Source organism: Cladophialophora yegresii (assembly GCF_000585515.1).
Source record: "Cladophialophora yegresii CBS 114405 chromosome Unknown aczIN-supercont1.3, whole genome shotgun sequence".
NCBI lineage: Eukaryota > Fungi > Ascomycota > Eurotiomycetes > Chaetothyriales > Herpotrichiellaceae > Cladophialophora > Cladophialophora yegresii.
The window spans coordinates 991,746-1,004,327 of NW_006913047.1; the positions used below are offsets into that span (position 1 = coordinate 991,746).

The 12,582-nt window shown below is 53.6% G+C and overlaps 4 protein-coding genes across 4 annotated transcripts; 2 read left to right on the top strand and 2 right to left on the bottom strand.

The window, feature by feature from the left end:
* Positions 1 to 498: 498 nt before the first annotated feature.
* A1O7_04064 (uncharacterized protein) lies at positions 499 to 2,021 on the bottom strand (the record flags this gene model as incomplete). The annotated part of the gene is made up of 5 exons (XM_007758080.1): positions 499 to 708; positions 762 to 1,147; positions 1,226 to 1,514; positions 1,575 to 1,761; positions 1,816 to 2,021. The coding sequence occupies 5 exons, from the start codon at positions 2,019 to 2,021 to the stop codon at positions 499 to 501; spliced, it is 1,278 nt and encodes a 425-aa protein (XP_007756270.1).
* A 790-nt stretch (positions 2,022 to 2,811) lies between these two features.
* On the top strand, positions 2,812 to 4,473 carry A1O7_04065 (aldehyde dehydrogenase (NAD(P)+); the record flags this gene model as incomplete). The annotated part of the gene is made up of 2 exons (XM_007758081.1): positions 2,812 to 3,188; positions 3,240 to 4,473. 2 exons carry the CDS (start codon positions 2,812 to 2,814, stop codon positions 4,471 to 4,473), a joined length of 1,611 nt encoding a protein of 536 aa, XP_007756271.1.
* A 680-nt stretch (positions 4,474 to 5,153) lies between these two features.
* Positions 5,154 to 6,971, top strand: A1O7_04066 (uncharacterized protein; the record flags this gene model as incomplete). The annotated part of the gene is made up of 6 exons (XM_007758082.1): positions 5,154 to 5,323; positions 5,424 to 5,500; positions 5,559 to 5,598; positions 5,661 to 5,730; positions 5,785 to 5,844; positions 5,952 to 6,971. 6 exons carry the CDS (start codon positions 5,154 to 5,156, stop codon positions 6,969 to 6,971), a joined length of 1,437 nt encoding a protein of 478 aa, XP_007756272.1.
* A 1,302-nt stretch (positions 6,972 to 8,273) lies between these two features.
* Positions 8,274 to 8,927, bottom strand: A1O7_04067 (uncharacterized protein; the record flags this gene model as incomplete). Its single annotated transcript, XM_007758083.1, has 1 exon — positions 8,274 to 8,927. The coding sequence occupies one exon, from the start codon at positions 8,925 to 8,927 to the stop codon at positions 8,274 to 8,276; it is 654 nt and encodes a 217-aa protein (XP_007756273.1).
* Between the last annotated feature and the right edge of the window lie 3,655 nt (positions 8,928 to 12,582).

Genomic DNA, 12,582 nt, shown 5'->3' on the forward strand with positions numbered 1-12,582 from the left:
CTCCGTAACCAGGCTCTCAGGTACCAGCCTCAGCCTTGCTGTTAGACGCGACGTGAGCCCCATATCTATATCCAGAAACGAACCCTCCACCCCTCCACCGCTTCGATGTTTGTGTCACCACGGACAACCAATCACTTAACCCCGGTGCCAGACGCTCCATCCCACAGGCCCTTGCCTTTCACCATGCGCGGCACCTGCATGCAACCGAAAGCGCGCTGCAAGCCCATGCTCGTCCCCACCCAATCACCTCCATTTTGGACGCCGTCAGGATTGTCGCGATGGTGTACGTGTTACGACTATCTGCATCCTAGGAACAAAGTACAAAGCGTGTGCACATCGACCTAGTTTACGCCACAGACGAATAACGCTAGTATAGGATAGAGTGGTTCGCCACATGGCGGAGCATTTTAAGACTTGGGACTTTGAGCCTCATACCTAGTAAGAAATATATTCCCAGCAGGCCGTGGTCGACAACCATGGCGTCCCTCCCCGTCCTGCTTAGACCGCCATCTGGTCAAGGCATGAGTCCTGCTTGTCCTTGAGAGAAGGCACAACTCTGGCACACCATCCGCACCAACTCCGTACTGCCCCTGTACGCTCTCTTTCTAGATACTTTCCACTTTCGCGCTCGTCTGCGTATTCATAAGTGCAAGCGCCAGTTTTGACTCTTCTCTTCACTTTCTTCTTGAGGACGCCTCCTATACCCTCCTATAGATGGTTAGCCAGACGGTCTCGGTACCCGTAGGGTAAGAGATACTAACAACTTCTTGTTGGAGATATCCAGGCTTGTTGCTAGACGAATCTGGGGTGCCTACTCGACTTAGGCTATGGCCGTCATAATCTGCAGTATCCTGAGTCTTGTCCTCCGGACAGTCGGTTTCAACCCAGGATACCGCTTCGCTACTTGTGTCCAGACAAGACGCCCCGCGCCCACACTTCTGACCTTGATTGCCGAGGCCTAGCCCCGTACCGAGTCCGCCACCGATGTGCGTACTGTAACGTGAGCGCCACGTGAATACCCTTTGATAGGTGGTATCCGCGGCTCGAAGATTCCCTCCACAGGGCGCGCACAGAAATACACCGCGAGACTCGCAGGTACAAGGGCCACGGAGAAAGGCTGGTGAAGTGAAAGCATGAGTACTAAGCTCTAAACTTTCCAACCGCGACACGGAATCGGAAGCAGAAGAGCCGGAAAATGATCGTTCGGACCGCATGGAGCTGGCACTGGATGCTGGTGGAGCGTCAATCGGATCATCAGGGGTGTTCAGACCGTGGAAGTGTGCTTCGATCGGTGCATCGAGGCATGTCTTGCATAATCTGCGTAGTCGCTCCTTGAGTCTGATGTTGCTAAGCGGTTTGACGGTGCAATTCCGGCAGACAATCGTCCCACATTTCCTACAAGGGCCGACCAAATCCCGTGCACAAGAGCTGATCTTGCTTGAAACGCCGATGGAATCGTAGATCCCAGTAGGCTGTATATGCACCGAGCCTCCCGCAATAGCTTCGGTGGCGGCCTGCGTCTGTGAGGCTGCGAGGCCCTGCGTCCACGGTGTAGCCCTGTGGAGCTCCTCCACATGGGTCCTGTCTCTTTGCGCCCACAGCGCTTCTGCCAGCACTGGCCTTCCGTCATGGCTGCAACGTAGTGACTGAGACTTCAATTGGCGGCTGTACTGGGTGAGGCTTGCATGCACGCCATGACATGTCGCTGCCAAAGAGTATAAGTCGTTGAGGTCAAGGTGGGACGAGAGGGACAGCGCAACACTAGAAGTAGTTGGTTAGTATCTGGGGGAGGTCAATTGACCATCCGATGCGTACGGGTAGCATGTCAGAACGGCGGCCAGTTTATTGGTAGTCAACGCCTGAGCCATGACATTCTTGACATGGCCAAGCTTGATCGCTGTACCGGATTCTACTTCTTCAGCCAGTCTCAGCTGATCGTGGTAGGAAGATAAATCTGCATCGAAGCGCGATCGACTGCGGGATGAGCACTCGTCGTCCTCCAGGTCGCAGAACACCGCCATGCCGCCATTTGAATGCAGCCAAGCGACGTCAAGATTGGTATGTCAAGCGAGGACTAACTCGTTTGGAATCTAGAGAAAAGATAAGGAAAGATGGGTGCTGAACAATAGAGACAGAATCTCGAAACCTGCGGGCGAGTAGGTGGACTTGGATGTTCAGGTATCGCAGGACAATCCGAGTCGTGAGGGGCGAAGCGAGGCAGATGATCAGACATCGTCATAAAGATCCGGAGTTGGGACCTTCCACGTACAGTAACTCGTACGTTCCCTTCCACAGACTAACCAGGGATGGGCTCTAGTTAAGCCCTATGCCCCTGAGACCCAGGGCCCCCGAATAAGCCTCCCACAAGGTCGGTCGGGCGGCTAGGGGCCTGGGGTCCACTGGAAGACCACTCCGGCCACTGAAAGCGACCCAAGCGCCACATGGTCAAATAAGGTTCCGCTCAATCCTTCTGATGATGCTCTGCATAAAGACGCAACCTACTCCGTAGATGTGTTGTGATACCAGGCGAACCAGACAAATCCTTGGTCATACTACTCCCGTATGGCTGAATCACGATCTGCACTGAGAAAGAATCTGTGAACAATCCCCACTGACTTTTAAGCCGAGGCACCGTATATAGTATGCACGAGCATTCGCATCACATCGCGCCTGAGCTTGTAACCTTCCGCCACCGATTGGGCATACGCAGTAAGCAGCTATTGCTGGTTTCAAACCTCTTTACAAGAGGTGAAAGCTCCGGACTTCCTCGAGTCACCGCACGAATTGGATAACGACGGATATTACGACAAGATGACTTCAATCAAGTTGCCAGAATTTAGGAACACCTCGGTCGAGGAGATTCCCTCAATCGTCTCTCGACTACGGAAGACATTCCTTTCCCAGAAAACTCGCCCTGCGGAGTTTCGCATCAAGCAGCTTCGTAAGCTGTACTGGGCTATCACAGACCATGAAAACGAGATTTTGGAAGCTCTAGCGAGAGACTTGCGGAAGAGCGCATTCGAATCCTTCACCGCAGAAATCAACTGGACGCAAAACGATATTATCTTCCAGACTCAGAACCTCGAGAAGTGGATGAAAGATGAGAAGCCTGCCGACATCGCCTTCACAAATAAGCTGCTCAGTCCTCGAATCCGAAAAGATCCTCTCGGCGTGGTACTCGTGATTGGGTAAGCTCCTTCGACTGACTTTGCGTGCTGAAAGAACTGATCCTGTTGCAGGGCGTTCAACTTCCCGTTCAATTTGTCTTTCGGGCCCATGATAGGAGCCATCGCTGCCGGCAACACAGTCGTGTTGAAACCATCCGAACAATGTCCTAATTGCGCAGCCGTCATGCAAAAGATCATGGAATCGGCTCTCGACCTCGACTGCTATGTTTGTGTACAGGGCGCCATCCCTGAAACTTCAGCCTTGCTTGAGCAACGATGGGACAAGATTTTCTTTACGGGGTCGGAGCGAACAGCGAAGGTCGTTGCTCAGGCAGCTGCAAAGAATCTTACCCCTGTGGCTCTCGAGCTCGGAGGCCGCAATCCCGCCATCGTTACGAAGAAGGCTGACATGCGCCTGGCTGCACGACGTCTGCTGTGGTCGAAGACTATGAATGCTGGGCAAGTGTGTATCAGCCAGAATTGCATCTTGGCTGACAAAGATGTTGTGCCAACCCTGATCAAAGAACTGGGGGCCGCGCTGGAGGAGTTCTTCCCTCAAGGTGCGAAGTCCAGTGCCGACTTCTCCAGGATCGTCAATGAGAGATCATTTGATCGAATCAAGACGATGTTGGACAATACAAAGGGCAGGATCGTCCTGGGGGGCACCATGGACCGCGCCAGCCTTTTCATCGAGCCCACTGTCGTCTTGCTCTCCAACAAAGATAAAGACGACTCTCTGCTCGTGGAGGAGTCTTTTGGACCATTGATACCCATTCTACCCGTTGAGGACTTGGACCAGGCAATAGCGCTTGCCAATGAACTCCACGAGACTCCACTGGGCGTGTACGCGTTTGGGTCAAAAACTGAGACTGATAAGATCCTTACCGGCACAAGATCTGGTGGTGCGAGCGTCAATGATGGTTTCTTCCATGGTATCATACCGAACCTGCCCTTCGGGGGTGTCGGCGACTCCGGAACAGGAGCATACCGTGGAAAAGCTTCATTTGACTGCTTCACCCACCACCGCTCGATAACATATACCCCGAGCTGGATGGAAAGTTTACTGGCAGTAAGATATCCGCCTTTCGCTGGGACAGGCAAGCTGGAGCAGTTCAACAAGATGGGACTTCTCAGGCCCGACTTCGATCGAGCAGGTAACCGGAAAATCGGACTCTTCTGGTACTTGATCACACTGGGCTCTGGGTCTCTATTGGGTGGAGCGGTCCGCGCAGTTCTGCTAGCTAGCCTCTCTGTTCTTGCGAAAGCGTACCAGGACGGAAAGATAGCGTTACCGGTCAAGAGGTGAGACGTGATATGGGTGTATCACCAGCGGGACGGCTCGGGCAGCCATGAGGCATTTCGCGATCAAAGAGGGTACGTCTCTACACGCGGGATACAATAAATCTTCATGCCTTGGCTGTAGTCAGCTTTCCTATGAGTGTCATCAGACATGCGACTCCATGACCTTTGCAGCCTCGCTTTTCGTCCGCTGCGCCTGTGTCAACGGGCTAGGCACACGCACAGCCACACTCCCCGTGACTCCCCAAGCCGCCCACGCCCACTGCACCTAAACGCCCAGTCCCGCCCGTGTCGCCTAGAGTAGTAATGCCATCCCGGGGTCCAGAGCATGCGTCATCCGGGATGGACTAGCCGCCCGCCTATCGCCCAACACGCTTAACGAGCTTCCCATCATCCATCCCGCATGATCTCACGTCCCACGATCACAATCTGCTGCTTGGGATTGGATACTTTGGCCACCGCTTTACAACCCTGCCAGCCTACGTGAGGGCTCGGTCTCTACGTTGGAATTATCTGGACCTCGACGAAGCAACCGCCCGAACTCCCTCTCCGTGAAAGCAGCCTCTCATTCTCCTCCGTTCCACCACACAACGCTCGCTGCCTCAACTAGAGGCCCTAGAAGACCTCATCGGCGCTGCAAGTGCGCACGCGAGTTGTTCCCAAAGCTGGCCGAAGGCATCCCATATCATGACCTCGACCTCGAATACACCCTTCGCTACGCCTGCGACGTCTAATCCCAACACGAGGCCGAGCACACCGAACCCAACGACCCCTCCCACCGGTGCTGCTGTGCCTTCAGACAATGACTTGCGGGATGATTCTTCCAAGTTAAGAACGTTTCTGGGCTTGCTCAAAAAGTACGTCACTCTTCGAAACACAGCCTCCAAAGTCTGGAACGGGAGAAGACACTCTCTCAACGTGCCCGAACTTGTACTAACATGATTGGGACTCACTCAGGTTCATTGGCGTCTCCGATATCGCGAATGTTCGTTTCTCGTTACCTTCGCAGTTAATCGAACCTATACCAAACTTAGGTATGGCCGCTCGGTGAACCCGCTAGTATAGAAGAGCGAGGTCGTTGACAACATACAGAGTACTGGCACTATTTGGACAGGCCAGAAACATTTGTCAGGTGAGGCTCCAAGTCTACCACGACCACAGGGCCGGGTGAAAGTTTACTAACGCGGAAGGTAGTATAGGGAGATCAAATGAGCCTCTTGGGCGCATGCTGGAAGTCCTGCGATTTTGGTTCACCAAGGACTTAGTAAGTTGAACAGCCTGATACCCCGAGGAGGTCGATTCTAAGAGACGCTTGCAGAAATATGTCAAGGGAAAGCCTTGTAAACCATACAACTCGACGCTGGGCGAGTTCTTCAGGGTACGCCACTGCTTCATTCACTTCCACGCACCTCCCTCCAATGCGACACATCTATGGAAAACGCTCAGCATAGAGAGCATGACAGGCTGACATTTGTCGCCCGCCAGTGTGTTTGGGAAGTCAACCAGTCTGCCCCTCCCATATCAGAACCTTCCAAAGCACCGCCCCAACCACCCGCCGACCCAAGCCAACCTTTAGCAAATGGAAACGCCGACCCAAAGACTGCCGATAAGCAACCAATTCGAGTATCTTTCCTCACAGAACAGACTTCTCACCACCCGCCCGTCTCAGCCTACTTTTACGACTGTCCGCAACTGGGTATCAGCGCTCGAGGCTATGACCAAATCTCGGCCAAATTCACAGGTACATCGGTGCGCGTCACGCCGGGTATCTACAACCGAGGCATCTTCATCACTCTTGCGCAACGCAACAATGAAGAGTACCAACTTTCCCACCCGGCCGCCTCACTTGGCGGCCTCCTCCGCGGGTCCCTCTACATCTCCGTGGCCGACACCTGCAGCATAACTTGCCCCCAGACGCGGCTAAAATGCCTGCTTACCTACGTCGAGGAATCCTGGTTCGGCAAGGCTCAAAATCGTGTCCACGGGCTGATCTTCCGCTACGACCCCTCAGATGACAAGTACACGCGGCTCAAGGACGTGCCCGACAAGGACATCCTCGCCAAAGTTGAAGGCTCCTGGCAAGACCAAATCACATACACGATCCCCAACTCTGCAGCGGTCAAGGAGTCAAAGACGCTCCAGCCAACATCCGACAAACAACTCCTCATTGATCTCCAGCCTTTGTTTCCCGTCCAGAAGAAATGCCCAGCCCCCAACGAGCAGTTGCCGAACGAATCCCGCACCTTCTGGTCCGAGGTCACCGCCGCGATCAACGAGAAACGATTCAGCGATGCAACTCGGGTGAAGCAGGACCTTGAACAGGCGCAGCGAGACAAGGCTGCCAAGCGGAAAGAACTCAACGTTGAGTTCCAGCCTCGATTCTTCACCGGCGTGACCGAATCGAGCGGAAAACCAGAGTTGACCGAGTACGGCAAGGAAGTTCTCCGAGGCATGGGCGAGGGCAAATATGGGATCAATTTTATGCCGGAGCCGGGGATTGACTGAGAGGGCATGTACAGATGAACGCACGGTTAGGCTGGGCAGGGTATTGGCAGCGATTGGTAGGCAAGGCAGGGCGCTCAGAGGAAGCCGGCAAGATTATAGTACAGTAGGTGGTTTGGTAGGCAGGTATCGTAGCTGGGACGGCCCAAGCGGATAAATAGATGGCACAGATATATCATTCCACCTGGTCAGGGGTCAGTGACGATTGTATATCTGGCCACTACAGTCGGAATGCGCTCATCATGGTCATGTCACAAGTCATGCAAGGGTCAGGGTCAGGGATCAGGAGTAGGATTACCGAGTACTGTAGCTTTAGACGCCCTGCTCGAAATTTTTGAAGCAGAGATGCGCTCTCACAAGTCCCCATAATCGAAGGACAGATTGCACTCATGCACAATGGCATTGACATTGACTTCCATACTGACAGCGACATCGACATCGACGTTGACTTCCATACTGACATTGACATCGACGCTGACGCTGACGCTGACGACGGGCAGTCATATGGCTTAGGTAGGCTTTCACTGTCCCCCTGAGATACTGATGTGTTGAGAAACCGAGATACATGTTGAAACAACATAGCCCAGCATATCTAGTCCGCACACGGCACACCCTATAATAGACGTGAGTCGTTGCCTGCTGGATGCTGGATGCTCCATGCTGATGTCCTATGCCGCTTGCTAGGGAAAGGAAGGGGGAGAAAATCGGCGGATACGTGCGTACGTGTGTGCATGCATGCGTTCGTGCGTAAGTGAGCAGACCGATAAGGAGACTGACTGCCTTGATGAGGCCCCGACAGACTGTAACTCCGTACACGGCGAGAACAGTACCGCATGTCGAATGTGCTGTTTTGCAGCAGTTCGGGCTCTCCTTCGCCATGACCTTTTCATATTGAAGACTTTTTTTCGTGGGTTCAGTCGCTGGAGTATCCCGTGCTATATACTACGTGGCGTACTTACATACACTTTCAACATCGCTGGCCGGGCTGTTGGCCCGCTAGAAACTTAAAAGGCAGGCCTTCAGAAGAACGGAGTACTTGAGCGCACATAGAGGCGAGGTGCCTCTGAGCCCATACGAAACAAATCACCCGCTTCGCGATCCCGTGCATTTATCGGTCCATCACTTCATATCATTCTTATGAACTCAGCAAATCAAGAATCAGACATTTCAATCGATATGTCCTCGAAATATTCAGCCGAGCCTGACAAACAACAAACAAAATAGCCGTAACGCCCCGCCACACGGTTTCGGCTCACCTCACGCGAGGTTGCGAAGGCCGGATTCGAGTTCCGCGCATACACAGCGTCAGGGCGTGATGGCAGGCGACCCAGAGCTTTTCGAGTGCGAGTCCTCATCCGCGTGATCCAGCATGTGCATGTGGTGCAACATCTTCTCATCCCGGCTGCTGCTGCTGCTCATGTCCGAGCCGGACCGCAAGCGCGCGGCCTCGCGCTTAGCCAAGATTTCGGCCCACGCGTCTCTCGAATCTGCGAGAGCCGGAGCCGTAGCACTCGCTGTGACGGCGTGGATTGCTGCACTTGCCAGAGGCAGAGACTCGACATCGACTTCGGGGATGGGACTGTCGATGAGACTCCGCCTCGCTTCGCGCTTGGCCTGCCTGATCTCGTGCTGTGTGTGGAACTCGGTGTGGTGCTTAGCGAACAGGGGGACGTGCTTGTCGAGGAAGTTCGCGGTCGCGGCTAGTGGGTGAGGCGTCGAGATATGTACGCGGTGCGAGTGGTGGTGGGTGTGGCTGTGGCTCTCGTGGGGTGCCCCAAGTTGCCATGACGCGTCACTGGGGTTTTGTGACGGTGAGGGAGTCGAGGCAATGATGTATGCTGGGGATGGATGCACGAACGCGGACGGTGGAGGGGGCATTGGCATGGCGATCTTCATGTTGGATCTCGTCGAGGAGCGAGTGGGACCCATGGCGAGAGACTCCTCTGTTGGAGAGGCCATCGTGCTGGTATTAGTGTCGAATGAATTGGCTTTGTTGCCTGTTCAGGGTCTGCTCGACTCGGTGGATTTGTATAGCACGATATAGCTGACTTCGTGTGAAAGAGGTCGACACTCGTCGCAGGGTGTCGGAAAGTCTAGGCCCGAAGTTTGGCGGAGGACCGTCGACCTCGAACAACTCTCTCAGATGGCACAACGATGCGGATGAAAGGGTGTTCTCTGAGATAGCGTAGGAGGAGACAACTAGGACTGAGGTTTCTGGAGAAGATATGTAGGGGGGAAGGTTGGGCTTTGCTGAGGGCTTATCGATTCCACAAGCCAGACTTACGGATACTTTACCAAATCATCCTCCCCGTCGTTCTAGTTCGCAATAGCGCATCTCCCTTCATGGGATGGTGTCCCTCTTTCCATCACGAAATGAGGGGTTTGCGTCCTCTAGGGAATATGCCGGGCGAACTCCAGCGTTGGCATGGTGTCGCTAGCAATGGAGGGGAGCGAGAAAGTAGAAGGAGCAAAGAGGCGATGAGAAGGATGTAGCCAATGGAATTGAGTTCTGCGGCTGACACATCATGCGACATTATGCACCATCCTGGTACAGCGCTTCTTCGCCTTTGGCGCCAAGCTCCGTGGGTGCGAAGAGAATGAAAGTCGAGCACTGATTTCAGTGTGTCCAGATGGTCTGGAATTCTAATAATCGTGCTGAGTTGCACGCCCGAGACACCGGAAAAACAGAAATTTGAGAACAGCTTGGAGAGGTAGATTTTCAGGGTCCTGATCGGATCTGGCAGAGAATCTTCTGTACAGCTGTGGTCAATCACTTATGCGATAGGCGGGCCGCCATGCGGACGAACATACCGGTTGCCATTGGTCGTCCATGACTTGAGAGGATAAGTCACTCAGCTAGGGAGCACACCAAGGACCGCATAACTGCTGAGTCACTGCATCCTGTCCACGTTTGCTGCTTTGGGAAACCGCGGCAGGAATCTGAGCATGCGCCTCTTCCGCGCAGCCAGTCTCTCCTCCGTACAACCGTACAGGAGATCGAGATCCGTTCCGGTGTCAGAAGTCCAGGACTGCGCCACGGATGTCAATCCAATTGATTCATAAATGTGTCGAATTGCCTCTAGAAATGGCCGATTTGCAAAGAACAGAAATCGTATGACGCCCAGCTCTGGAACAGTCAACACCGCACAATGTGCAGGACGTCCTGATCAAGAAAGTGGCACCAGCCTGATGACCACTTGCATGTGTCGCGACGTCCCTGCCACAGTCTCCCGTCGTCATAATTTCCACCCCGAAACATGACACAGCAAAGTGAGTCGAGGAAGGAGGATCCCGGCGAAGTACTCGACGATGGGAACGGCCAACTCAACCAACGAACTCTCCTATTTTCACCAAGCTTCGTTGGACCAGAAATGATGACTTCATACCATCTGGGTTGGATGAGGCTGACGGCAGCAGAGTACATTCGTGTGTGTTATACTCTCTCCGCTTGTGTATGCCCCCGAACCTCGGTGATGTATAGAACTTGCTCCTTCCGTGTCCTGGCTGACCATATCCATCTGCCATTTGTCGCTAAGCCTGGTTGGCCTTTCTGATGGTCTTCTGTGACGGTGCCGGCGTTGGTGCTTTGAGCTGGCATGTCAGTGTTGTTGTCTCCTCCTGTTCCGCCAAGTCGAGTCGCTCGCACGCACGGCTCAGGATGTCTCTGCATCTAGGCAACGGCTCTGGGAGATGACGCTATGGCTCAGAGACTCATAAGGCCTTGGTAGACCCGAATTAGGATGCGCCTCCCTCCGTCCTGTTCAGTGATTGTGAGAGTTGATTGGCAAGATGGCTGACATGGTGACTGGGGCAGAGTAAGCAGTCAATCAAAGACAAGAACGTATCTCGAAGCAGCAACAGCAGCACGACAGTGTCAATGATGGGTTCAAGTACAACGCCATTTCAAATATCCTGCGCGCGTCGAATCACGGATTGTCGTTTCGAGGATAAAAATGGAGGTGGTGCAGGGCAGTTGTCGCGAAAATCCTTCACCTGAATCACATTCACCACCCAAGTCACCTGAGCGAAAAACAATGCACACATATATTCGACCAACAGAATTCCTGTCACAAACCAGTCCCCGTGTCTATCCCGTGTTCTGCAAGTGTCGCCAAAACCAACAAACTTGCAGGGCGTAAGGGTGATTCACCAGGCATAGGGCTGCTTCTCTTGGTTGCTATGATTGCATGTTAGCACCAGACTCAAGTACGACAATCTGCCCCATACAGCCCGATGTGGAAAATTGTATGGTGGTTCAGATCGAGTCCCTGTCGATGACAACCCTCAGCGGAGGGCGAAGGGCAGGAGAGAACCAGATGAGATCGGCCGGAAAAATCCCTGCAAGGGGGTTTCCCTCGACTGAACCTCAATTACCACTGGGTAATTGGGCTTCAGTTAGAGTTTTTGTCTCTTTATATTTTTGCCCTCTGCTGGTTTTGAACTTGCAGGGTGGTGTTAGGTAGTGGGAGAATATAGCAGATACTGCTAAGCGTGGCCAGCTAGAGGAAGTGTTGGGTACGAGGGTGAGCGGCACAGCAGTAACGCCAACCATCGATTCGCGACGATATCTTGCTATTCCCCACCGTGTTGAGGTCATGTAGCCCAAGAAGACCGAGCTCGAACCATACAGATACTTAGACATCCCGTTCCGCAGCACATCTTCCTCCGAAAGCCTGAATAAAGTCCGTACTATATAAGCGCAGGTCTCCGCTGGAGGGTCGTCGATAGTGCTCACGTCTCCAGCTGTATGTATGAAAGAACAGCACCTTGGCCTTAGCTATATCGACAGGATAATTGATGCACCTCTGCTGGCTCGAAGTCGTCTATTGTTGGAAGTTCCAGATTCGCATGCAGCAGCAGCTGATACCTCGAGGCCAGACTCGTCTGAGACTCGGCGTGGTGGTTGCCTCGTGTGTCTTGTGTTGATTAAGTACGAGGTACTCTTGCACGCCGTCTCGCTATTCCGTATCACTCCTCGCCCACTGAAGAGCACCGAGTCTCCAGTCTTCTCTGCAAATCCGTGCGTGGCGGTATGTCAGGAGTCAGTCGCAGGCTTTCAATGTGCGCGTCCCTCACAGCTTGAGCGTCTCATTACCTACCACTATGCACAGTCCGTGCATGCTTGGGAGGGCATTCATTCCAGCACATCGTACTCCGTACAGGTGATGAGACTCCCTGCTGCCATGTGCCTTTTGTCAAAAGATATGATTTGCGTTTCCTGTAAAGACAAGCATGCACGCATACACGCGTGTACGGGCGGCATGCTGAGCTCCACGAGAGACGGTCGCGCACCTCGCTCGCTGGTGGTTTCCTCATCAAACCAGCGCAGGCAAGCTACGCACACCTGAAGTTCTAGGAATGACGCAGGCCAATGTAGGCCAAGCTAACCCACTTGTGTACGGAGTACGGGGTACTCTTAGGTTCCTTTGTCCTTCGATCACAGTGGCTGAGGCTGAAACGAAGCTCGGAGGTCGGAGCTGCCAATTTTAGTAGCGGCCAGCTTGCGCCTCGTTGGCTGACAAGCTTGCAGGGCGGCTTGCAGCGCGCAGCTCGTGGCTCCCCCAAAATCAGCCGGTTCGAGTGACCTCGTAACACACCACGAATGCGGAAGTGC